Raw genomic sequence first — 25,171 nt, 5'->3', positions numbered from 1 at the left:
GTGTTGGTAAATGACAGTTCTGCAAATGTACAGGATTTCAGTTCTGTTCAACATATTGATGCTCATATGAACTATGTTTTCAGCTCAAAAATGTCCAATTTCATCACAATTAATGCTATATTTTCATGTCACAAATGGCCAAGTTCTATTTGAACTCAATTTACCTGAAAAACAAATATTCTGTTCTTTTAAATTCCCCAATTTTTCTTACCAGATTCTATCCTACATATCACATGTTTTATTTGTACAGGTTCCATGGTTTTCTAGAAAAAATTAGTAAGAGGGAGCACAGGTAGGCGACGGGGCAGGTTCCCTTTTGAAAAATTGAGGTAAAAATGGAAGACTGAGGCTATCTGAGAGGGATATTGTAACTCTAGTGGCCCTCCTGCAATTTTTTCAAGCAACCAATTAGGGCTGCAGCTATTGAATATTTTAGTATTTGAGTATACAACTGAAAATTCCGATTAATCAGGTAATCGGATAAAACTTATGTTTGCTTGGTTAAAGAGCAATTATAAATACAAGAGGAAATAAGGTATTTCACTTAATAATGAAGGACCAATTGGTTTCCTTTTTATTTTTTTGATAATTAACAGTTTTATTTGTTACATTCATATTGTGCATACGCAGCAAAATGTATTTTCTTGACTAGAGACATTTTCAGAGAGGCAATTGCAAATACAGATAAAAATAAATAAAATTTAATTACTTTCAACTTAGTGTTTCTTGTAAGTATCAAACATATAAAGCATTAATAAATTTTTAAAAAGGCATAAACATTGCCTTTTTGATGTGCAGTTGAACTTTAGCAGCTGTAAGTTTCAGAATTTTCAATTTAGACTGAACAGGAATGTGTTGTGGCATAAAAGAGGCAAGAACATTTGAACGGGAACTGTTAACGAGTCCATGCATGAACAGTTTGACACATTTCTGTTATATTCAGGAGAATCAAGGCAATGGTCCCCCCACATTATTTGTCTGTCTCATAACCAATAACACCCCCCCCCCCCTTCACATGCACGCATGTGCGTGGGTCCAGTTAATGGATGATTTGCTTCATTTTAGCTAAAAGTAGTTGGATTTTGCCAAAATTCGGCTGTGACAAGGTAAGAGAAAGCTTTCAGCAAGCAGTGCACCATTTTGGTCGTGCTTTTGGGAAATTAACCGTGCAAATCACGGCTTGCTGCCAATATCTATGCTTGTGAAAATCGTACTAAATTAGCCACACATTCGACAGTTCCATAATTAACAGAAACCTATCACACAACCCAGCTCTTAGGTTGTGGCAGAAATGGAGATGAACGAGGTGGTAAAAATATAACAGAGGTTTATTAAATCCAACTAACAAAAAAAAATACAACAAGCAACAAAAACGTCAGTTGAGAGGAGGATGAGGACCAGGGCAGACCAGGACCAGACCAGACCAGAGCCGAGCAGATCGAGAGAGAGCAGACTGGGCCAGACCAGAGAGAGAGCGACCAGACAGACCAGACCTGGGAGAGAGATAATGTGGTAAAACTTCTCTGTAAAGGGACAGTTGTCATAAAAACTAATCAGTGATAACATGTGATTGTGTGTTTTTACCGTGATAATGACTTAACACATTTAGACTGAGACAAATTTTATTCATCCCCAAAGGAAATTACTTGGTCACAAAAGCTCAATTGCATACAAAAACACTCTAGAAAAAAAACACTTGCCAAAAAGCAGGTTTCAGGCTCCAGAATGAACATAAATCAGATGATGAATCTGCTTCAGAGGTCACAGAGTTCAGTGGTGTTCAGGCCGTCACACCAACGTTTGGTCCACCTTTGGGTTTGACACCAGGGCTGGAGTTGAACACAGTGGGAGGCCAAACACCACTGGGATGTTCAGGTCCACAGTCGTGTTGATTTCCTCGGGGATGTGAGTTGACTTTAGTGATTTTCTACGTCTTACAGTGACAGATGTAGTTCCAAAATTATCCTAAGTATATTAGTTTATGGAACATATACATTTACCATCAACTAAAAGCCATTACAGACATATAAAAAGAATACAAATCCCATTTAAAGTCCTGGACATGATTTAATAATGTTTTGGAATTAACAGGTTGATTCATGTACTCTAAGATGAATCAATAATAAATATATTGATGAATTAGAAGCAGAAACTGTTTTCTGTTGCACATTTACACTGTGGCAAAACACCAAAGAACGAGCAAAGAAATGAGCCAGTGACCATCCAGTAACATGTCATGTGACGGTTCAGAGCTCCTCCCACTGCGGCTCCTCAGATCTGATCCCTTTACAGGTGTGGCTCTGACTCGTACCTGTGGAATCTAGTTTTTCTGGTCGGTCAAAGAAAAACACAAAACGACTCTGACAGGAATGTGTTTGTGTAGTTTTAAACCAGTGAAGAGTGGAACGACTGAAGAGATGAAAGGATGAGAAGGAAAAAAGCATTTCATGTTTAGTTCAAACCAGAAGAAAAGAGCTGAAAAACAGACGGCTTCAGTTTCCATCCAAGACGAGGCTTCACAAGTGGGACGGGCCTGATGTTAGAACCAGGTCCTCATTTAACCCTTTGTGTCTGAGCCTCAACAGGACAATAGGAGTTGAACAAATGAGCCAATCACCATCCAGTAACGTGTCATGTGATGGGCAGAGCTCCTCCCACTGCAGGTGTTGACTCGTGATGACATTCCAGGTGAGACTCAGATTGAGGAAACAGCTGAGCGGTGACGAACACAAACCCCTTTCTGTTCGACGTCCACAGGTGAGTTTTATCTGTGATCCAGATGTTTTATTGAAGTTTTCTCAGTTTAATCCAAGTGCAGAGCTGAATGGTCCGCACAGAAATCTGAAGGAAGCATGGGTGGACATCAGTCACAGCTACTACCATAGAAAACAGAACAAATCAAAGTAAAAACCAGACCAAACAACAGACTGTCCATAAAAGAATCCCTCCTCAGTCTTTGTCAGTGCACTAGACATAGTAAAGGATCATGATCACAACAGAAACGTGCGCCAGGTGGAAGTCCAAAGCGTGCAGCGTTGTTCAACTGCACCTAAACGACATTTTCAGAGTCTGGAAGTGAGTTTGATCTGAGACTGAGACCAAATGGAGTCTGTGACCATCAGCTGATCTGGAAACACTGGACACATGTTTGTGATGTTTGAATCAGTTTGGATTTAGGAAGTGGTTTTTATTGGACTCTGATAACTGTTGACCTTTGACCTTTCACATGCACAGTTTAGTCAATTACTGATGAAGTTAAATCTGATCAGATGATAAGGAGCTGCTGTTTAGGTCGAATAAACCGACTTCAACGTGTTTCTGACCTTCCTCAGTGGTCGTCTACAGATAAAAGTCTGACACAAGACATTAAGACTTTCTGTGAAACCTTTCAAAATAAAAGTAGATTGAGCTGCTGTTTGTCCTGTACAGGATGAATCAGTGTGGATTCAGGTCTGGACTGATGGTTTGTGTTCTAATGTGGATTCAGGTCTGGACTGATGGTTTGTGTTCTGATGTGGATTCAGCAGAATGGATCAGAGTGAGGACAGAGAGGAGGAAGCCCCTCCCTGGAAGACCCGCCACAGACCCCCCACAGGACCTGGATCTGGACCTGGATCTGGACCCAGCTGTGTGTCCATGAAGAGTGATGACTCCATGGACGAACCGTTAAAGTTTAAAGGCCAACATGTTTCTGATCCTCAGTAAGTGAACCTCAGATCTGGTTCAGATTCACCTCCAGGGTTTTCAGCTCAGTCAGTCCTAACTTGGCTTCTATGTCTGACCTAAAGTTAGTCCTGTTGAACCGTCGGTGTCACATGGTCTTTTTCTTCAGTCTATAGTTCAGACGTTGTCAGGAGAATCCCACTAAACCTGATCAATGAAAACCTGTTGTTGTAGTGGGACCAGTGGTGTAGTCCAGGGTATACGGTGGTTTATGGACTATACCTCCTTATTTTTCAGTCGTATATCCTCTTCTAAATCCTCCTGATGTGCTCCATTCAGTCGTATCTGAACCAAGTTGCCCATTTTTTCTCCTCAGATGGTGAAGTCATGACCCGCCCTACTCTGCCTCTGATTGGCTAGTACTCACTGCCTTCACTGATTACATTGGTTAACTTCAGGCATGAGGACTGATGAGCCAATCAGAGGCAGAGTAGGGCGGGTCATTCTGAGGAAAACATGACCAACTAGTGCTGGTCTAAATAAACTAAATAGAATAGTCTGACATGTCACTGTTTCTAAAACAGGGTGTTTTTCTGGACTACTTTAAAAAAAAAAAAGGTCTAAAATTGAGAGTATACCCACTTCTTCAGGGACCACTACACCACTGAGTGGGACCTGGTCCTGGACCATACTGGATCAGAGTCCAGGGTTGATTCCTGGTCCATTGAACACCTTTGTATCATATGTTGTGAGTGCAGATGGTGAGGACACACATTGTTAGGACAGAGCTGTTGGTTTCATCCTAATGTGGATGAGATCAACTAAACCCAGTGAGTGTGAAGCTCCAAACACACTCAGATGTGGATTCTCAGAGGGATCAGCAGGACCAGGACACCTGTCCCACTACAGGGGGTCATGTGACTCATGTTATGGTCCAGGTGTGTCCACCTGTGGGTGTGTGTGTGGACAGACATAATGTGAGCTCATTGTTGATGTTTGGTCCACAGAGTGGAGCAGCAGAGCTCAGAGGTTCCCACTGGTCTACAGGATCAGACTCAGCTGGACTCCATATTTAAGGTGTGTACATGACCAACATCTACTGGTCCATCTGTTCTGTCCAATCATGTCCTGCTGCTGGTTTCAGACCAGTGGACGTCACTGTGTCCAACATGGACCTGAGCTTTGGTCCATGGGTGGACTTTGTGTCTTTCATTATGTTTTGTGTTCTAGCTGCTGGAGGAGAACATCTGCACTTTTGTCAAGAACGAACTGAAGAAGTTCCAGCAGGTTCTGAGTCCAGATTACCCAGAATGCTTAGAGAGTCTGAGTGATGAGGATGAAGAGCAGAGGAGGAGCTCCGAGGCTTTTCTGCAGATCACACTGAACTTCCTGAGGAGGCTGAAGCAGGAGGAGCTGGCTGAGCGTCTGCACCGCAGTAAGACCATTGTGTACAGATAGAACAGATGAAAATACTGGATTTACTGTGAGACTGATGGTTTGATCTGGGTCTGCATTCAGGAAGTCAGTCTGGAGTTCAGCAGCGGAAACTGAAACATAACCTGCAGCAGAAGTTTGAGTGTGTGTTTGAGGGCATCGCTAAAGCAGGAAACCCCAAAACCCTCCTGAACCAGATCTACACAGAGCTCTACATCACAGAGGGAGGGGCTACAGAGGTCAACCAGGAACATGAGGTCAGACAGATTGAAAGAGCATCCAGGAACCCACACAGACCACCAACAACCATCAGATGTGTAGACATCTTTAAAACACCAGCTGACAGACATCGATCAATCAGAACAGTGCTGACAAAGGGTGTGGCCGGCATCGGGAAAACAGTCTTAACACAGAAGTTCAGTCTGGACTGGGCTGAAGACAAAGCCAACCAGGACATCCACTTCATATTTCCATTCACCTTCAGAGAGCTGAATGTGCTGAAACAGAAGAAGTTCAGCTTGGTGGAACTGGTTCATCACTTCTTCACTGAAACCACAGAAGCAGGAATCTGGATCTTTGAAGACCTCCAGGTGGTGTTCATCTTAGACGGTCTGGATGAGTGTCGACCTCCTCTGGACTTCAACAACGCTCAGATCCTGACTGATGTGACAGAGTCCAGCTCAGTGGATGTGCTGCTGATGAACCTCATCAGGGGGAACCTGCTTCCCTCTGCTCGCCTCTGGATAACCACACGACCTGCAGCAGCCAATCAGATCCCTGCTCAGTGTGTGGACATGGTGACAGAGGTCAGAGGGTTCAAGGACCCACAGAAGGAGGAGTACTTCAGGAAGAGGTTCACAGATGAACAACAGACCAACACAATCATCTCCCACATCCAGAGGTCACGAAGCGTCCACATCATGTGTCACATCCCAGTCTTCTGCTGGATCACTGCTACAGTTCTGGAGGACGTGTTGAAGAGCACAGACAGAAGACAACTGCCCAAGACCCTGACTGAGATGTACATCCACTTCCCGGTGGTTCAGGCCAAACTGAAGAACGTCAAGTATGATGGAAGATCTGAGACAGATCCACCCTGGAGTCCAGAGACCAGGAAGATGATCGAGTCTCTGGGAAAACTGGCCTTTGAGCAGCTGAAGAAAGGAAACCTGATCTTCTATGAATCCGACCTGACAGAGTGTGGCATCGATATCAGCTCAGCCTCAGTGTACTCAGGAGTGTTCACAGAGGTCTTTAAAGAGGAGAGAGGACTGTACCAGGACAAGAGGTTCTGCTTCATCCATCTGAGTGTCCAGGAGTTTCTGGCTGCTCTTCATGTCCGTCAGACCTTCACCAACACTGGAGTCAATCTGCTGTCAGAAGAACAAACCACATCCCAGAGGTCTGGAGATGAGACACAGTTGTACCAGACCGCTGTGGACCAGGCCTTACAGAGTCCAAATGGACACCTGGACCTGTTCCTGCGCTTCCTCCTGGGTCTGTCACTGCCGACCAATCAGAGTCTCCTACAAGGTCTGATGGAACAGACAGGAAGTAGCTCAGAGACCAAGAAGAAGACAGCTGAGTACATCAAGGAGAAGCTCCATGAGAAACTGTCTGTAGAGAAAAGCATCAACCTGTTCCACTGTCTGAATGAACTGGAGGATCGATCTCTGGTGGATCAGGTCCAATGGTACCTGAGATCAGGACATCTCTCCACAGATAATCTGTCTCCTGCTCAGTGGTCAGCTGTGGTCTTCATCTTACTGTCATCGGATAAAGATCTGGAGGAGTTTGACCTGAGCAGATACTGTGGTTCAGAGGCGGCTCTTCTGAATTTGCTGCCAGTGGTCAAAGCCTCCACCAAAGCTGTGTGAGTCCAGACACAGTTTATTGAATTTACAGTCTGGTTTAGGACATTTTTACACCTTCTTCATTCTGTGTCAAATGACACTGATCATATTAATCAACATCAGAACTTGATGGAATTCACATCCAATCCACTTCATCTGTGACAGTAGGAGAACATCTGATCCAGTCCATCAAACATCTGAGTTAGTTTATGGTGGACCGTGGATTTAGATCCTGTTTGGTCTTCAGTGCTGGTTGTAGATTCTCTGTAAATAAATGTGTAAATGTACGTGTTACTGAGACCTTCAGATAAATAAAGGGGTCATAACCAGAACCATAAATGAACAGCAGTGAAGGTCCAGACGGTTTGTCTGAGTGTTCACAGGAAATAGGAGCTCTGTGATACATGGACTTTCTAACCTGATACTGGACCAAAACTAGTGATTATCTGTAGAACTATTGGAACTGAAATGAAGTGGAGTTTAGTGAAGATCAGTTTAATCTGCTGCTGTTTGAATAAAACTAACCAATCTGTTCTGTTTCTGCAGAGTAAGTATCTATGACCTGTCAGACAGAAGCTGTGCAGGTCTGTCCTCAGTTCTCAGATCCCAGTCCTCTAGTCTGATCCATCTGGACCTCAGCAACAACGACCTGAAGGATTCAGGACTGAAGATCCTGTCAGATGGACTAAGGAGTCCAGACTGTAAACTGGAGACTCTCAGGTCGGAGAAAGATAGAATCTGAATTCAGTTCTTTCTGATCTTTGGGTCCAGACTGAGTTTCATTCAAACATGTTCTACTTGTTCAATCACAAGTGTAATCACTACATCAACCAGTGCAACAATAACATGGAAAAAGACGACAGTTTAAAGGTCAGGATGTAGGTGGATTTAGGGGGATCCAAAATGAGGGAAAACCAGTTCAACACAACCTCTGTTTATGGTGATGATTTGGACTGAGTGACACTGAGCAGATGGAGGTACTGTGGAAAACAGGAACAAATGAAAATCACAACATTAAAGTGGTTTGACTTTGAAGTGTTGGTATTTTTACACTAGTTTCAGTTTTTAGTCCAACAGCCTGAGGGTCCCATGGACTATTGGTGTCGTCGTCCGTAAACAATTTTTCCAGAATCTTCTTCTCTGAACTCATCAGTCAGAATGACTTGATATTTGTTGTGGAACATCTTTGGGCTAAGGTCTACCACGGTTGTTCAAAGAATTGGGAAATACTGATTTTTGAATTTTTTATGAATTTTTGTAATTTTAAAATCGCCATTGGTTTATAATGGGACACATTTCAAAGTGTTATTAGTTGAAAACAGTTGAACATATTGATATAATTACTATTGGTAATAGACAGGAAGTCACATATGGGCTTTCATTTGGTGCCATGACCTTTGACCTTGAGTGACCTTGAAAGGTCAAAGGAATGTCAGTGTCTTTAAATGTTGGGCTACAGGAGCGTTGGTTCTATTTTGATGTTTGATATTAAAAAACTAATCTGTGCATCTGTTTTGATGAACAAGTAAACTCTAATTCCAAGCACAATGTGAGTTTTTCACTAAATAGTCCAGACCTGACCTGATTGTAATCCAAATCTCTGTGTCCTCCAGGTTGAGTATGTGTGACCTGTCAGACAGAAGCTGTGCAGGTCTGTCCTCAGTTCTCAGATCCCAGTCCTCTAGTCTGATCCATCTGGACCTCAGCAACAACGACCTGAAGGATTCAGGACTGAAGATCCTGTCAGATGGACTAAGGAGTCCAGACTGTAAACTGGAGACTCTCAGGTTTGGATTGTTCAACCAGATGATGATTCAAACTGTGATGTACCTGTAGTGGGTCAGTCAGACCTGGTTTTCAGAGCAGCTGTTCAGTGTCTGACATGAAACACATGCATGTTCCTTTATTTCTATGAAACAAACACAGTCATTAAACTGTATGAAGGTTTAGTTGAACCAAATGAGTAGAGAGGGGATGCATTTACCTCACCCCCCAGGCCACGCCCCTCTAAGTCAGACTGAGTGGCAAAAACCAACCTCACTCAACATGATGGAGTATAGCAGTAAACACAGTGAGACCTGGAAAAATATGGAATATGAAATTAAATGAAGGACAGTTGGACTGGACATGGATCTGAACGAGCTACCAAAGAACTAGTGGTCCATGAACACTGACATGTGGACCCAAATGGAGGATCCAGACCTGATCCAGGGGGGAGGGGATCAGTGCTATTTTACCTGAAAAACAAATATACATGGTTTCATCATGACTGACAACCAGGGTCCAAAACTAGGGCCCAGAACCAGCTGATCCAAAGGCTCCAAAACTAGGGCCCAGAACCAGCTGATCTAAAGGCTCCAAAACTAGGGCCCAGAACCAGCTGATCCAAAGGCTCCAAAACTAGGGCCCAGAACCAGCTGATCCAAAGGTCATTTCCAGTCGAGCGTGGACTGACCCCAGTGAATATATGCAGGATCTACTGGGACTGAGCAGATTTACTGAGTCTAGTTCAGATCCAGTCCTTTATCCAACACAGATACTACTGCTGTGGACCAGCAGGGCACCACTGCATTCTGGGAAATTAGCAGATTTACACCACCTGGTTTAAATTATGGCATTATTCTGGTAATATTATGGCTTTAGTCTTTCAGTATGACGACTTTAATCTCATAAAACTATGACATTATTTTTGTTAAATTATGAGGGTTTTTATAACTACGACTTTATTTTCGTAGTGACCAGTGTTTTTATGTTCTTCTGTGGTCCTAATACTCCGTCGTAGCTTTATTCTCCAGTTCCTCCGCATTTGTCAAACTAGGTTGGCCTCAGTTTCAGTTAGTTTAGTAATCATGTAGGAGCACAAGGCTCACAATCACAGAATGAAGACAAAAACCAGGAAAGATCTGATCATGAAACCAAGAGCTGCACTAAGAAGGAACGTTAGCCAAAACAATAGGTCATTTCAGGTCTGATTGGACCCAAAAATTCAGCATAAATTAATGTTATCTGACACCAAACAGGATCCACAGATCTAGGTTTGGTTTCCTGGATTTGTGGATCCATCTCCTTCTCTTTTCTTTGTCTTTGGATGTCTGTAAATGATAGCTCTCACTGCTTTAAGAACCTGAAAATACAGTCAATCTCACAACAGCTCTGCCCCATTTTTAATAAATATTATTCTTCAGTTTAGACGGTTTTGAAGCCAACGCTGTCACTCATCTCCCTCTTTCTGCCTCTCAGTGGACGTAACCATGGTGACTGTGAGGTCCCGTGCATCCCCTCCATAAATCTACAGATATTATCTAAAGGACAGTGAGGTGTCTCCAGTCTGAGAGTTGGACTGGAGTGGAACTGGTTTGTCAGTGTGAACACAGGTGTTGACCCTGCTGACCCCTCCCTCAGACTCATTGGACTCTCCTGCTGTGCACCTGGGGCTCGTTTCTGGGTTAAATAGTGAACGCAGCCGTTTGTTCGCCCTTCAGCGGAAATAGTGAGTGAACGATGGGTCGGCGAACGCAGAGGCTTAACGAACACGAAACCCGTTTCTGCGCTCGTTGCATTTGCTAAGCCATCGTTCGGTCACTATTTGTGTTGAAGGGTGTGCTAAACAGGTGCGTTCACTATTGAACCCAGAATGAACGCCTCCGCTCCAGCTGTTTCCAGTCAGCTGATCTGACAGCATTATGGTTAGAATGAAGAAGTATTATGGGATATCTGTGAGCCCAGATCTGGGACCTCCTCTCTTACCCTCACCTGTCTGGATGGACCTCCTCACCATCATCAGACTATAGATGGACCCCCTCAGCCGTCTGCATGTACACCCCCTCCCCCCCCACCCCCCATACACACACACTCTCACTCTGAACCAAACTGAAATATTTACACAGATATATCATGCATCCAGCTGACTAAGGATGACCCCAGTTCTTCTGCAGGTGACTTTATTACAGAACTGTAAACGGTCACTGTTGGTCGTAACCACGGTAACAACAGGACAAACAGATTGTATAGAAAAACTGAACTCTGTTCCGTTCCTCTCATCCATGCGCTCATATCTCATTACACGCGCGCACACACACTCTGTACACGGCACCAGTTCATGGCTCCGCCCCCATACGGCTCTCTTTCATTCATTCATTCATTCATTTATTCATCTCTCAAAGCCACACACACTTTGTCCTGAACTAATCTATATTTATCCGTAAATCGATTTAGGGAATAAAATTCAGTGAGCGGATCAGTCCTCACTCGGTAAATTCGTTTTTATCAGTGCAAAATGTCCATGGGAAAAATCTGATATCATTAAAAATATTGTCAAACTTGTATTAAAAATCTTCTTTTTCAAATGTAAATAATATTTCAAAGGAAATACATGACAGAAATGAAGTGAAATGAAGCTACAAGAATGCATCCTCCTTCTAATGCGGACCTCGGAGGTCTGCGTTAAAATCAGCCCTGTAGCGCAGAACTGGGTGAGCCCACAATTTTAACCAACTAACCAAGAAACGGGATAGAGCATTTTGCATTGCACTAGGTGTTAACAAAGAGCGAGCCCAGAAATGGGATAGTGCAAAATGCATTAAACAGATGCATTTTGTGTTGCGCTGGGCTTAACGATTTAACAAACTAGTGCAGAAACGAGCCCCAGGACCAGGTCTCAGTCAGGAGCCCATATAAGGGGCTCCTCTGCTCCTGTGTGGGACCAGATCATTGCTCCTCCTCATTCCTCTCACTCCTCCATAGACTCTCCTGGACTGTCTCACCCCCCAGCAGACTCTGACCTCCCCTCCCTGCAGGTTTTTGGTTTGTTCCTCCAGTTTGTGTTTTCTGTTAAATAAGCAGCGTTTGTCCCTTCAGCACCGTGCACCTGAGTCTGTTCCTTCAGTCCGCATCACAACAGGAACCCAAGAACCATTGAACCTTTGATGTGGAGCTGGTGGAGGATGTTCATTTATGCACTTCATGGTTTTGGACCAGTATCTGTACATTTGTGTCTTTATTTGGTCAAAGTCAATCTTCATCCAGTTCAGTTTGTCTGAGAAACAATTACAGATCAGGTCTTTCCAGACCTTGGACAGGGACTGGACTAGTCTGAGTCTGTTCAGATCTTGTCCTGAATCAAGTCAGTCCAATAGAAACTGTCTCCAGGTCAATCCCATTTGTGCTGAAATCCATCCACAGAACTGTGTCCAACAGCTGACGCTGCTTCTTTTCCTCCTCAGATGATGTGTGATGTTTTGTGTTGCAGACTGTCAGGATGTCTGATCACAGAGGAAGGATGTTCTTCTCTGGTCTCAGCCCTGAAGTCCAATCCATCCCATCTCAGACTGTTGGACCTGAGCTACAACCATCCAGGAGCCTCAGGACAGGAGCTGTGTGCTCTAGTGGAGGATCCACAGTGTGTCAGGTATGGACTGAGCTGAAGGAGTGATAGAACAGGTGGAGCTGACAGGAACACTGTCACAGCTGATTCCACATCCTTTACTGAAGGTCCAGACCTGGGTCACAGATCCAGACCTTCAATAATGGACTGACAGGAACCAGTGAGTGGATGTGAACAGAACAGCTGGAGTGGATCACAGTGATGTCATGTCCATGTTTAATGCTGCTCTGACCCCCACCCCCCCCTTTCAGGTTGGAGCCCAGTGGAGTCCGATGGATGAGACCAGGTCTGAGGAAGTGTAAGTGGATTTACATTGGATTACAGATTAAGGACCGCCCACTGTGACCACCTGCCCACCTACTGTTAGTGAAGGTCAACAGGAAGTGAGTGTTTGTCCAGATGTGGACACTCAGCTGTGGGTCAGTGGGTGGATGAACCAGTGGTCCAGTGGTTGGAACTGGATGGACCGTTGGATCCATGTCATCCCAGGGTTAGAGGTTCATCCACTGTCACTGTCCAAGACCCAAAAGAGCCCAAAAGGATGGACAGACCAGTAGATGGGTTCAAGATGAACCCCACTGAACTGAAAGGACCCCTTAAAAAACATTTATGATCTGGTCTAATTTCTGGAGTCAGTCGATAGATTTGAGTGCAGAGGTAAAGGCGACTGTGGGCAGATTTGACTGAGGTTTGAATTACGGATGGAATGGTTTATGAAAAAAAAAATGAACCGTTGGGTTCACTTGACTCGGTTCGGTTCATGTGTGGTGTTCAGTTCATATGTTTATCTCTTTTCTTTGTTTTCCTCCTCAGTTCTAGTGTGTATATAGTTCTGATCATACGCATGTGCAGTGCATGGCAGTAGTGGACTGTAGACATGGTGAGCAGAGTAGACAGAGGTAAAGGGACACAGATAGGGGGTGCACCTGTGCCATCATATGGGTCTGCTGTCTGGGAGCACTTTGGATTTCCTGTTAGCTCTGATGACGGCGGTAACAAAGTGGTGGACAAAAGTGTGACAGTGTGCAAGCACTACGCAACACATGTACTTTATGCAAACGGAACATATCAAACATGTTGGCTCACTATTGGAGACATCACCCTAGTGTGTCAATTGACAGTACAAAAAGGAGAGAGTCGGGTAAAGTACAACTTTCACTTCACACAGCTTACAGACTGCCTTACAATGATGGCTCGGACAGGGCAAAAACTCTAACCAAAGCACTGGGGGGTTTCACTGGTAAACATATGCAGCCTTATGCTGGGGTGGAGGGTGCAGGATTTCAGCATATGATAAAAGCACTGGAGCCACAATATAATATCCCCACCCACAAACACTTCAGTGACACGGTAGTTCCAGCACTTTATGAAGAGACGAGTAGAGCAACGGAAAACCAGTTGTCTACCACAGCCTGTGTAGCTCTTACTGCTGACGGATGGACCTGCAGGGCTACAGAAAGTTTCCTAACGTTGATTGTCCATTACATTAGTTCAGGGTGGGAAATGAAAAGTTTGTGTTGCAGACCCGCCCCCTTTATGACAGCCATACAAGTGAGCATCTGTCTGAAGCACTGAGGCTGTGACAGAATGGAAGTTAGAGAGGGACAGCAGCACAACACCTGTTACTAGGAATGTGCTTAGACAGAAAGTACACTGACATTTTTTGTTTGCACTAATTCAAGGGTCAGGGCTTTAAGAGCCATTTTTACATTTTATTTTTTAAAATTTCAAGATATTTTTGTAAGAACTACAACAGGTCAATGTTGCATAGGATTTATATTTTAGTAAGTTCAAAATGGCTCTACTCTAATGACTATTTCAGTCTGGAATTTGTTAAAGATAACTGTTTTTGCCAATAAAGGAAATGCATGTTGAAACTAGGTATGTCTCACCAGCTTTAACAGATGGATACTTTATTGATCCTTTGCAGGAAATTGTTTAATGATGTATGAAATGGTAATGTGCCTCATTCTGTTAGGTTTTATATGACAATACATGACATAATTCATAAAAAAAAACTGTTAATGGTGGATTATTGGGATATGTGGTATTCAATGTACACCGAACCAAAAACCGTGACCACAAAACTGTTATTTGAACCAAACCGTGGATTTTGTGAACTGTTCCATCCCTAGTTTGAATTCAATCCGTTGGATTCAACAGCAGGAACCAAAGCCAAATGTGAACAAACAGTCAGTGAGGACTGAGGCCCAGGTACAGGTTATTGATCAGAGTCAAGAATAGAAGAGAACAGACACAGAACAGTGGAGAAGAAACATGAATAGAACCTCCTCATGTTGGTTCTGATAAATGGGATCCATTTGCAGACCCCAGATGAAGACATTTCCTCTGTTTGTATTTGATTGTACTTCACTGATCCACTGGTTCATGTTCCTGTTGTTGTGTTTGGAGCTAACGTTAGCGTCAAAGTGCATCATTTGAATCAAACCTTCCACAGTCTGTGCTGAACTCTAGAACTGGACTAATACCTGGAACAAAAGCAACTTTACAAAGACAGAAGGAGAACCCAGCTGTGTAGACATGATGGATGTGCTGTTTGTGATGTGGATCCGTTCACTCCTGGTTTCATTCCTTTCATTAGTGTTGGTGAAAACGGGCTCAGAAACAACACATCCATGTAGAAAACACTGGGCTGATCTGGGATTGATCAGTTATTGTCATTAGAATCACACCTGATCCATCCATCAATAACAGTCTAATGGTACCTACTCAGTCATGTGATCAGACATCAATCAGCTGATCACTGATCAATAACTGGATTGTGTTTTCTTCTGTTCATCAGATTTCTGTGAACTCAGCCTGGATCCAAACACAGTGAACGAACACCTCCAACTGTCTGAAAACAACAAGAAGGGAGAACGAGTGCAGCAGGTTCAGTCCTATCCAGATCATCAGGACAGATTTGAGTCCTGTCCTCAGCTGATGTGTTCAACTGGTCTGACTGGTCGCTGTTACTGGGAGGTCCAGTGGAGAGGAATGGTTTGGATATCAGTGACTTACAGAGGGATCAGAAGGAAAGGAAACAGTGCAGACTGTGGGTTTGGATTCAATGATCAGTCCTGGAGTCTGTGGTGTTATGGAGGTGGATACAAGGTCTATCATAACAAGAAAGTCACATTCCTCCCTCAGTCCTCCTCCTCCTCCTCCTCCGATACAGTCTCAGTGTATGTGGACTGTCCTGCTGGATCTGTGTCCTTCTATGAAGTCTCCTCTGACAAACTGATCCACCTGCACACCTTCAAAACCACATTCACTGAACCACTGTTCGCTGGATTTGGACTCAGTTATGGGTCCTCAGTGTGTTTGTGTAGTTGTGTAGTTGTGTAGGAGTGTTGTGTCAGTGTAGTTTTTGTATTTTATTTTTTATTTAACCTTCATTTTACCTGTAAGACAGACCTGAGCTACAAGCACAACAGTTGTGTTTGTGTAGGTGTGTGTGTGTGTGTGTGTGTAGTTTGTGTATCTGTAGTTTTGTGTGTGTCATTGTGTTTGTGTAGTTGTGTATCTGTAGTTGTGTTTGTGTAGGTGTGTGTGTGTGTAGTTTGTGTATCTGTAGTTTTGTGTGTGTCATTGTGTTTGTGTAGTTGTGTATCTGTAGTTGTGTTTGTGTAGGTGTGTGTGTGTGTAGTTTGTGTATCTGTAGTTTTGTGTGTGTCATTGTGTTTGTGTAGTTGTGTATCTGTAGTTGTGTTTGTGTAGGTGTGTGTGTAGTTGTGTGTGTGTACTTGGGTGTGGTTTGAATGCAGTCTGTGTGTGTACATGTGTGTGATCAGATCATGTGATTTGTCTCCAGTCCTTGTATGTGTTTGTGTTTCATATTTGCTGTTGTGTCCATGAAATGAACTGGAAGGTGAATGTGCTTCAGTTCATCTGTTCAGCGTTTAGAAAATCTTTCCCTGCGCTAACGCTGAACGCTCATGTACGCTCCCTTTAGGTTCAGGAAAGAGATTCAGAGGCTTCAGATGTTCTCACTCTTTCTTCTTCTGTCAGACGCCTGTCTAACTCTAGATGTCAGACGACTAGTGAGCTGTGGCTTTGAATCCTGCTGTAAACCATGCAATAAGGCTCCAGATGGATTTGAACGCTGCTGACCTCAGCAGAAAAAACAAAGAGACAATGGATGAACCACGAAAGAAAAGAAGAAATGAAATGTTCGAAGTGGTTTTGCTCGATGAGTCTTTTCTTTTGTAAATCTCAGTTGTATTCTGATGTTTGTTTGTTTGCAGGACCTTTGTATCTGTGTATTTGTGTCCCTTTGTACTGAACAGTGATGGAAAGGTCATGTTGGTGTTGTGTTCAGGTCCACTTCCTGTTCAGCTCCATGGAAACTGTGTGTGGTTGATGTGTGTAATGCTTTCAGCACAGACCCAGAACCCAAATGCAGAACGCAGAGACGGATGTAAAAGTTTACAGGGTTTATTGAATACAATTAGTACGATAATGATAAAGAACAGGATCTTGAGGACAGCGGGCAAGGAAGTCCTCGTCTGAACCGTCCACCGGGTTTCGAACACGAACCCACGGTTCGGCACCGGGTTTACTGCCGGAACGCCGACTAGGGGAAAGCAGAGGGAGGTCAGGGACGGAAACAGGTCATGCACAGGAAGGCAATCAGACAGGCGACAGGACATAGGGAAAGGCAAAACTCACGTACCGAATAATCAGGCGAAGGCGTCAAAAAACCAGGAAGGCAGATAGAGGCTGACAACAACCGACAGGGAGCAGGCAAAAGACAGGTAAAAACGGATGACAAAAACAGGTCGAACACGGTAAGGCAAACGAACAAACAGGATCAGAACGCTGGTAAGTTATCTACAAGAGAGAACAAACTGGCGTCTGATCAGGGGAAAAGGCAGGGTATAAATACACAAAAGGGAGGGAAGACAACGAGACACAGGTGGAACAAATTAGGGCGGAGTCAGGAAATCAGGGTAAGGGTGAACACCAAACAGGAAGGGAAGTAAAGACAGCAGACAAGATACATGAGGAAAACTTAACAAAATAAAACAGGAAATGACAGACAAACATAGAAGACAGACAACCCCAGACTAACGTCCGGTAACCGGCTTCACAATGTGCTAGACATGAGCGTTCAGACGACCCTCCTGTGCAGGTGCACCACGGCAGGTGCACAACCTGGGACTGAACTGTGGAATGTGGAGGTGCTGTTTTTCATGTCAGACGCTTCGGCCTCACGTGGGTCCGACCCACGACAGGTACTGACGTCTGTTACCCAGGAACATGTATGAACCAATAATATGTGTGTTGAACTTCTGTACCTGAGTAAAGGGCAGTTTTCCAAAGTCACTAAAGATGAGAAAAAGAGAGGGAAAACTTTTCTCAGTAGTGAGTTGGTCGTTACAGATACTAGTGGAGAACTGACTTCTCTGTGACGTTCACATTTGTGTCATATTTTCTATTTTTTGCTGGAATCAAATCAAGCTTTGTTTGAACTTTTTAAAGCCCAACCCTTCTTTTAGGTGAATTTCTTCATTTTTCCTGTGTTGGTTCTTCCATCCCAAACCCAAGTGGGAAGTGGATCATTTAAATTAAGTGACCCCCCCCCCCCCCAGTAACAGCCCAGCTTTGGCCGGACCCTGTTTTTACAGAGTATTGGAGTAGGTCAGAGGTCACCAATGGTCACACAATTTGCAAGACACGCAGACTGAGCCCAGGCTGTAGGAGATTTAGTACGCAGTGGTTATAAAGATGAAGAAACCTAGGACAGAAGTTCATGAACTACAATGATTGTGGTTTTTGTAATTACTGTGTGTGTTTCCACTTTCATGTGTCCATTGAGTTGGAACGAATATCTGACATCAGTCCACCAGAGGGCGCAGCTGTGAATGAACACAGTACCACCAAGAAGAGTAGAGTTTAAGAAGAGAAGAAGGAGAAGAAGAAGGAGAAAAAGCAGAAGAAGGAGGAGAAGAAGGAGAAGGTCAGCGATAACAAACGTGGCGACAACAGGAGCTTTCACTGATGTTGACACAGAATGTTAGTTTGGACACAAATCCAGATGTACTGAAGACAGGATGGACTGAACACAGACTGTATTGGTCCCAAACACACATGGACATCAGATAGAAAAGAAAAACCTCCAGTAGAGGCAGACATACCACACATACACTGAGCTGTGGCGGACATGGAGACAAATGTGGCGACAGATGTGAGAAGGAGAAGAATGTCATCAGGCTGTGTAGTTTACAGAGGCTGTGGCTGCAGGGATTCAAGTCCTTCCAGAGCGAGTTCTTCTGAAGGATGAGGTCCGGTATGTACGACCTGAGGGCAGTGGGAAAAGACGACTGGAAACCACAAGTGATGAACCGTCAAGTGTTGTATGGTGATAACACAGAAAACAGAGAGACAAAGAAATCCATTGTGACATTGACAAAGACGAAAACGAAGGGAATTTATCCATAATTTGTATCTGTTTTAGTTAGTTTTGTAAACACACAATACAGTTTCAGTTAGGTATCGTTTTTTTTTCTTTTAATTATAGTTTTTATTTATTGCAGTTAATGAAAATGTTGTTACAATTCTAGTTTTGGTCATTTCGTTACTTTTCGTTAATGATAATAACCTTGGTGGGGATGCCACCTGGATGGGGGGGTGACAAGTTCACAAACTGTGTAAGAAATGCCTTAATGATGGGACTTCCGGTGAGCGCAGACAATGTAAAACGTGTTTAGCGGTAGCTCCGAGGAAATGTGAAGATATTATATATTTCTTAAGTGCTTTCGACAACCCACTGCTCATTTTTGTTGAGTGCCTGTCTGGTTTTCGTTAAACTCTTCTTGTTTTGGACTGTAACCTAACAATGGCCAATTTAAGGGCGAGGAACGAACTGGCTCAGTTTAGCCACGGCAAATCCCAGTGTCAAACCTCAGCCCCCGAGTCTTCACCAGAGCCCGATGCTAATGTGGACATGTTGTGTAGCATTAAGAGTATGATGGATGACCTACGTACTGAAATTGTCACTAAATTCGAGTCAATAATAACAGAATCCGTGAAGAAAGAAGTAGCGACCGTGCTGGAGCCATTAGAAGCCAAAGTTGCTGCACAAGGTGGGACTATTTCGGACCTGGAGCGCTTGGCTAGCGAGCACAGTGATCAGCTCACTAGCATGGAAGCTAAAATAACTGAGCTCTGCTAAGGTTACATCTTTGAATGAGAAATGTGAAGATTTGGAGGCTCGCTCCAGGTGGAATAACATTCGACTGGTGGGTCTACCCGAAGGATCCGAGGGTTCCCGCCCGACAGAGTTTATGGCAGATCTTTTGCTCCACCTGTTGAATCTCGAGGCTAAACCAGGGGTGGACAGGGCCCACCGCACACCTCGTGCTTAACCAAAAGAGGGTGAACCGCCGCGACCCATGGTCATCAGGATTACCCAGTTCCAAGTCAGGAATGGGATTCTACGCCACGCTGGAGAAGCTTCTCCCTTGCTGTATAACGGGAAAAGGGTGTACATATTTCCAGACTTCACTGTGGCCAGACGGAGAGCCGCCTTCATTAAGGTGAAGAAGGAGCTTCATACCTGGAACAACGTGAAGTTCAGCCTCTGGTACCCAGCCACCCATCACATCACCATGTCAGACGGCCACACGCACAGGTTTGGTGATCCGGACCAGGCTTTGGAGTTCACAAGCAAGAGACTTAAAAAGACCTGATTTCAGTTGGAGATTCACTTATTAAAGGTCCCGTATTATGCTATTTTTCAGTCACGTCATATAGGTCTCAGAAGCCCAAAAACATAGTATTTAAGTTTGTTCGCCCCCAAAATCATCCTTTTTTCGGAGTTTCAGCGGTCGAAAAAGTCACTCTCACCAGCCCTCCTCAGAACAGGCTGTTTCTGGGCCTGCTTCCGGGTATGCAAATGAACACATCTGTCCACGCCCACTCCCCCTCCCCTCTCTGGGAGAGGACGCGGCTTCCGCTAGCGGTACTACGCGCTAATGTTGACTGTGAAGCCATGACTCTCTCGTCTACAATACACATGTCTCAGACAGAACGTCTTTCCAAACACTGGCTTTCTTTGCCTTGAGGCGTGATTGAGCCCCGACGGAAAACGGCGGTGTTGTGTCGGGTTCGTGGACCTGACACGGAAAGACGCCTGCCGCCACTAATGCAGGCAGCTGCTAACAAGCCTGATGCTAACTATACTGATGCCAACCACAAAAGGCCCGTGTTCAAAGTAGTTCTGTTGAATGTCTCACGATATTATCAGCTCTTGCATGTTAACGGGGACGCAAACGTTAGCAGCAGTAACCGGGCTATGTTAGCTGCCATGCTAACGTTAGACGTACACATCAACAAACACAAGCTTCTCCGTAATGTAGGGTTATGCAGTAAAGATACAAAAACATGAGAAGAACTTACATCTCCCACACTTGTACTTGGGTCACGAAGCGGTACTGCGTCCTTCTTGATTCAGAGTCTTTGTGTTAAACCGGAGCCGTATGGGCCCATGTTCGAAAAACACTCGTCCGTGAAATGCCGGGCTCACACATACAAGCGTTTGGGAATGTTGTTTGGTACATGACCATCACAGATATAATCCAGCCACTTTTTACGGAGAGGCTCGGAAGTGGGGAGCAAAAATAAACTTTGGTGTTGGTGTGTGCAGCCAACAACACCACAACTTGCGTGTCTCGCCTTCCCCATGTTTGTTGTCCAAGAAGTACTTTGCCAGGGTGGGGCTCGCTTTGCCAGGGTGGGGGCACAGTCAGGGGGAGGAGTTAAATCCGCTTATGTCGTCATAAGCGGACCCAACTCAAACTCGGCCGTTTGAGCAGGCATTTTCACTAAATGTGGTGTAGCAAAGGAGGGAGGAAACAGACAGTTTTCAAATTCGAACCTCATAATGAGGCTACTGCAACACACGCTACTGTAAGAAAACTTTCACAAAGTGAGATTTGCATAATACGGGACCTTTAAGTCCATAGGCTTTACTGAGTACTGGGCTCTGGCTTATATTTGGTTTACAGTCTTTGGTACTGTATTAATTCTGTTAAGAACATAGGTAATGATGACCTTTTATACGGTAAGCAGGTGCTGACTGTATTTTATTATTATTATTCATTCATTCATTTTCTGAACCCACTTTATCCTCACTAGGGTCACTGGGGTCTCTTGGAGCCTATCCCAGCTACACAGGGGCGAAGGCGGGGTTCACCCTGGACAAGTCGCCAGTTCATCTCAGGGCTGAACATATAGAGACAAACAATCACTGTCACATTCACACCGATGGGCAATTTAGATTAACCAATTAACCTATTAGTGCATGTGTTTGGATGGTGGGAGGAAGCTGGAGTACCCGGAGGGTATATTATTATTATTTTTATTTATTTATTTAAATATATATATTTTTTTACTTTAATCTTTATTATTTTTAATGTGAGCCCTTTGGATCGTAGGGCTTAATCCAGATTTAGAGCACCTTTTTGTGTTGTGTCATACATAATTATATACAGTGATATTTTGCTTTGTGGGTAGGACAGGTATTTACACATCCCTCAGCATCGCGTTAGTATGGTTGAGCTACAAGTGATGTTAGATGTTTTGTTGTGGGTGAAAAGAGCATGCACCGTTTTAAGGTTGCTTCTGCTAGGGGTGGGGGTGGAGGGGTATATTTTGTCTCAATCTAGAGAAGTTGTTCTGTTTGGTTCTTTTGGGGTGTGGGCTGGCACACGTCTCACATTTTGCAGGTTTTTCTCATTTGAAGGTATTATTTTATATATTAAAGTTTCTAGTTTACGATGGCCCAACTTGACAGGTCACCACTTGGCATAGGTGGTAATATTAAATTTGTTAGCTCTAATTGCACTGGTTTAAATAACTCAATCAAACGAAGTAAGGTTTTACACTATTTGCGGCATCTCAATGCACATATAATTTATTTACAGGAAACTCACTTGAGGAATGTAGATAGTCCCAGACTGAAAAGAGGCTGGGCCGGACAAGTATATCTGTCTTCCTTTTCCAGTAGATCAAGAGGCGTTGCTATACTTTTGCACAAAACCAGTCCCTTTGTCCATGTTAAAACGATCTCGGATCCTGCTGGTAGATTTATTATCACCATGGGGCACATTTTTGATACAAAAGTCGCTTTAGTGAATGTGTACGCACCCAACTGGGATGATGAATGTTTCGTTAGACAGGTTTTTTCAATGCTGCCGGATTTGTTTTCATGTAGCTTAATCCTGGGTGGAGACTTTAACTGCTAGATGGATCCTTTCTTAGACCGTTCATCAACATGTCCAACTGCCCGATCTAAATCTGCCAAAGTAATTTTATCTTTTATGGAAGAGTTCAATATGGTTGACCCTTGGCATTTCTTTAATCCTGGCATAAGGAAATTTTCTTTTTTTTTCACATGTACACCACTCCAGGCCCGGACTGGCTAACTGGGAGGACCGGGACAATTCCCAGTGGGCCAGTATAATATTTAGGGGCCGCGAGGGCCAGAGTTCACTTTAAATACGTATAATTTGTTTGTTTTTTTTTTTTTGGGGGGGGGGGGGGGTCATAGCACTGGGTTGATCACATAAACTGCAACCACTGCTCCTGGGCCGCCACTCCCTGTACTAGCAAGCAGACGCACCGTGACGTCATCTGTCCTTGCATACGGTTAGTAGCTCTAGACTGTATCTGTGGAGCAGATACCATCTGTGCTCTGTAGGCTGTGGATGCTCAGCTGTGTTTACTGTTTGAAACATGGAGAATAGAAAGAGGAAGGGTGGTGTGGAGAAGCAAGAATGAAAAAGAGGAAAGTTCTGGAAGCAAATGCAGCCAAATGTGACAAAATCTGCAACTTTTTCACAAAAACCACCTCCGGTTGGAAACAACTAATGAGGACGATGAACCGGGTAAAGCACCTTTAAAGTGAGTTAATTATGGAGTCAGTGAATTGTGTGGCATTGTGGCGTGGAACATAACATTATGTCATTTAAATAATAGTATGATGCGAGGCCACAGAACTGGGAAACTTTGTCCTGTAGCTCCTCAGAGTCAGAAAGCAGATCCAGCAGCAGACAGCAGCCATGAGCCCACAAGTCCAGAGTGGACAGGTAGGACTGCTCAGAGAGGGAAGAGGATTAGAAGAAATAGGCTCCAATGAAGAGTATGGTGTAGGCCTGTTCAGTATGAAAGGTATCTGAGATGATCCAGCACTACATGAATGAAACTGACACCAAGGCTTTGAAAAGAGAAGATTTGTGCTGAGAATTCTGAGCATTTAAACTGTGCTTTAGTGTCAGAAGCAGAGCCAGGAGCCAGTAGTGATGAGGGGATTGTTCCTGTCAGGATGGAAGGAAAAGGTGAGCTGTTGGAACAGACTGTGTCAACAAGCAGTAGTTCCACTAAAACCACTGTCTAGACCCAAACCACAGTCCTGACCAGTGGCGGATGCTCATCTTTCAGACAGGGGAAGCTCATTGTTGGCTTAAATTAAAAAAAATAAAAAAATTTTAAAAAGTCAAGTTATTTAAACATACATTGGTCCCTCCGTTCCTTTTTCAGTAAATGCTCAGTGTCCTTATCGTACCAGTAGGCGTCTTTTCCAGGACTGGACCAGTGTCCTCTGAATGTCCAGCAGAGCTGGTCTACTCAGACGGCCTTGGCCCAGTGCATTGTGGGTGTCAGACTTCAGCCTTTTTAAACTACAGATGCTCCTTTCACTGCGACCGAGCCGACAGTTTGACTGATTTAACTATCTACAAAACCAGATTAAACTGAACAAGAAATGATTTAATTATGGAACTGAAACAAGAAAATGCTGAAATTATGTTAAATTGAAACAAGGAAGTCCAATGAGTGTGTTTTATTTACAGTGCAAGAAATGAACCAGTACTTTGGTGGTGGTTTCTGTGATTTCGCAGCAGAATGTGTGACGGTATTAAACTGAACTATGTCAGTGAAGGAGCAGATCTGAAAACAGCTGTCAGTCAAACAGGATTCAGCCTTTCGACCGATCCTCCAATCAGCACGTGGGATTCTGGCGTCCGGCCCGGCCGAGCTCCGCCCACAGCTCCATTCACCCCCAGAGACGCCCGGCGTCCAGGGGCGGGACAGCATGGTGGCATTTATCCAATTAGCGTCCAGTGTAGAGGCAATGAAAAACCAGTTCCACTCAGTCCCACTGAAGCCCAGAGACGGACACAGTCTGTGGACAAATGCACTGAGCAGAGATGGAGGAGAAAACAGACACGGGAATGGAGGAGAAGTGAACAACAGCCAGTCCACTGATTTATGATAAAGCTGATTTGAACGAACTCGTCTGTGAGATGAACGTGTTCTAACACATTGGAGTCAATGAAATGTCAACACAACTGAACATATTTAACCATTTAATTTTCGTAATTTTAGGGGAAGCTGAGCTTCCACTGCAGTCTGTGAGAAATCATCACTGATATATATATATATATATATATATATATATATATATATATATATATATATATATATATATATATATATATATATGTGTGTGTGTGTGTATATATATATATATATATATATATATATATATATATATATATATATATATATATATGTGTGTGTGTGTGTGTGTGTGTATATATATATATATATATATATATATGTGTGTGTGTGTGTGTGTGTGTGTGTGTGTGTGTGTATATATATATATATATATATATATATATATATATATATATATATATATATATATATATTTATATATATATATTTGGCCCCCGGCAGATTTGGCCCTGGGAAGCATGTTTGACACCTGTGTATTTAATGAACTCCAGCTGCTGTTTGTTTTGGTTTGGTTTTTCATGTTCCTGTGTCT

General features: G+C 43.7%; 1 protein-coding gene across 1 annotated transcript; it reads left to right on the top strand.

Annotated features, from left to right (window-relative positions):
* Positions 1–2,676: 2,676 nt before the first annotated feature.
* On the top strand, positions 2,677–15,896 carry LOC115416285 (protein NLRC3-like). Its single transcript, XM_030130038.1, has 7 exons — positions 2,677–2,757; positions 4,903–5,098; positions 5,182–6,970; positions 7,497–7,670; positions 8,564–8,737; positions 12,585–12,631; positions 15,137–15,896. The coding sequence occupies exons 1-7, from the start codon at positions 2,677–2,679 to the stop codon at positions 15,679–15,681; spliced, it is 3,006 nt and encodes a 1,001-aa protein (XP_029985898.1). The 3' UTR covers positions 15,682–15,896.
* The last annotated feature ends 9,275 nt before the right edge of the window (positions 15,897–25,171 follow it).

This window comes from Sphaeramia orbicularis, unplaced genomic scaffold (genome assembly GCF_902148855.1).
Source record: "Sphaeramia orbicularis unplaced genomic scaffold, fSphaOr1.1, whole genome shotgun sequence".
Classification (NCBI taxonomy): Eukaryota; Metazoa; Chordata; class Actinopteri; order Kurtiformes; family Apogonidae; genus Sphaeramia; species Sphaeramia orbicularis.
This window is presented reverse-complemented; position numbering and strand designations above follow the sequence as displayed.

Bases quoted from the DNA above. Each gene is read 5' to 3' on its own strand.
- LOC115416285 (XM_030130038.1), top strand. From the start codon at position 2,677: ATGACATTCCAGGTGAGACTCAGATTGAGGAAACAGCTGAGCGGTGAC. The intron at 5,099-5,181 runs GTAAGACCATTG...GTCTGCATTCAG, and splicing joins GGCTGAGCGTCTGCACCGCA to GAAGTCAGTCTGGAGTTCAG. The intron at 6,971-7,496 runs GTGAGTCCAGAC...CTGTTTCTGCAG, and splicing joins AAAGCCTCCACCAAAGCTGT to AGTAAGTATCTATGACCTGT.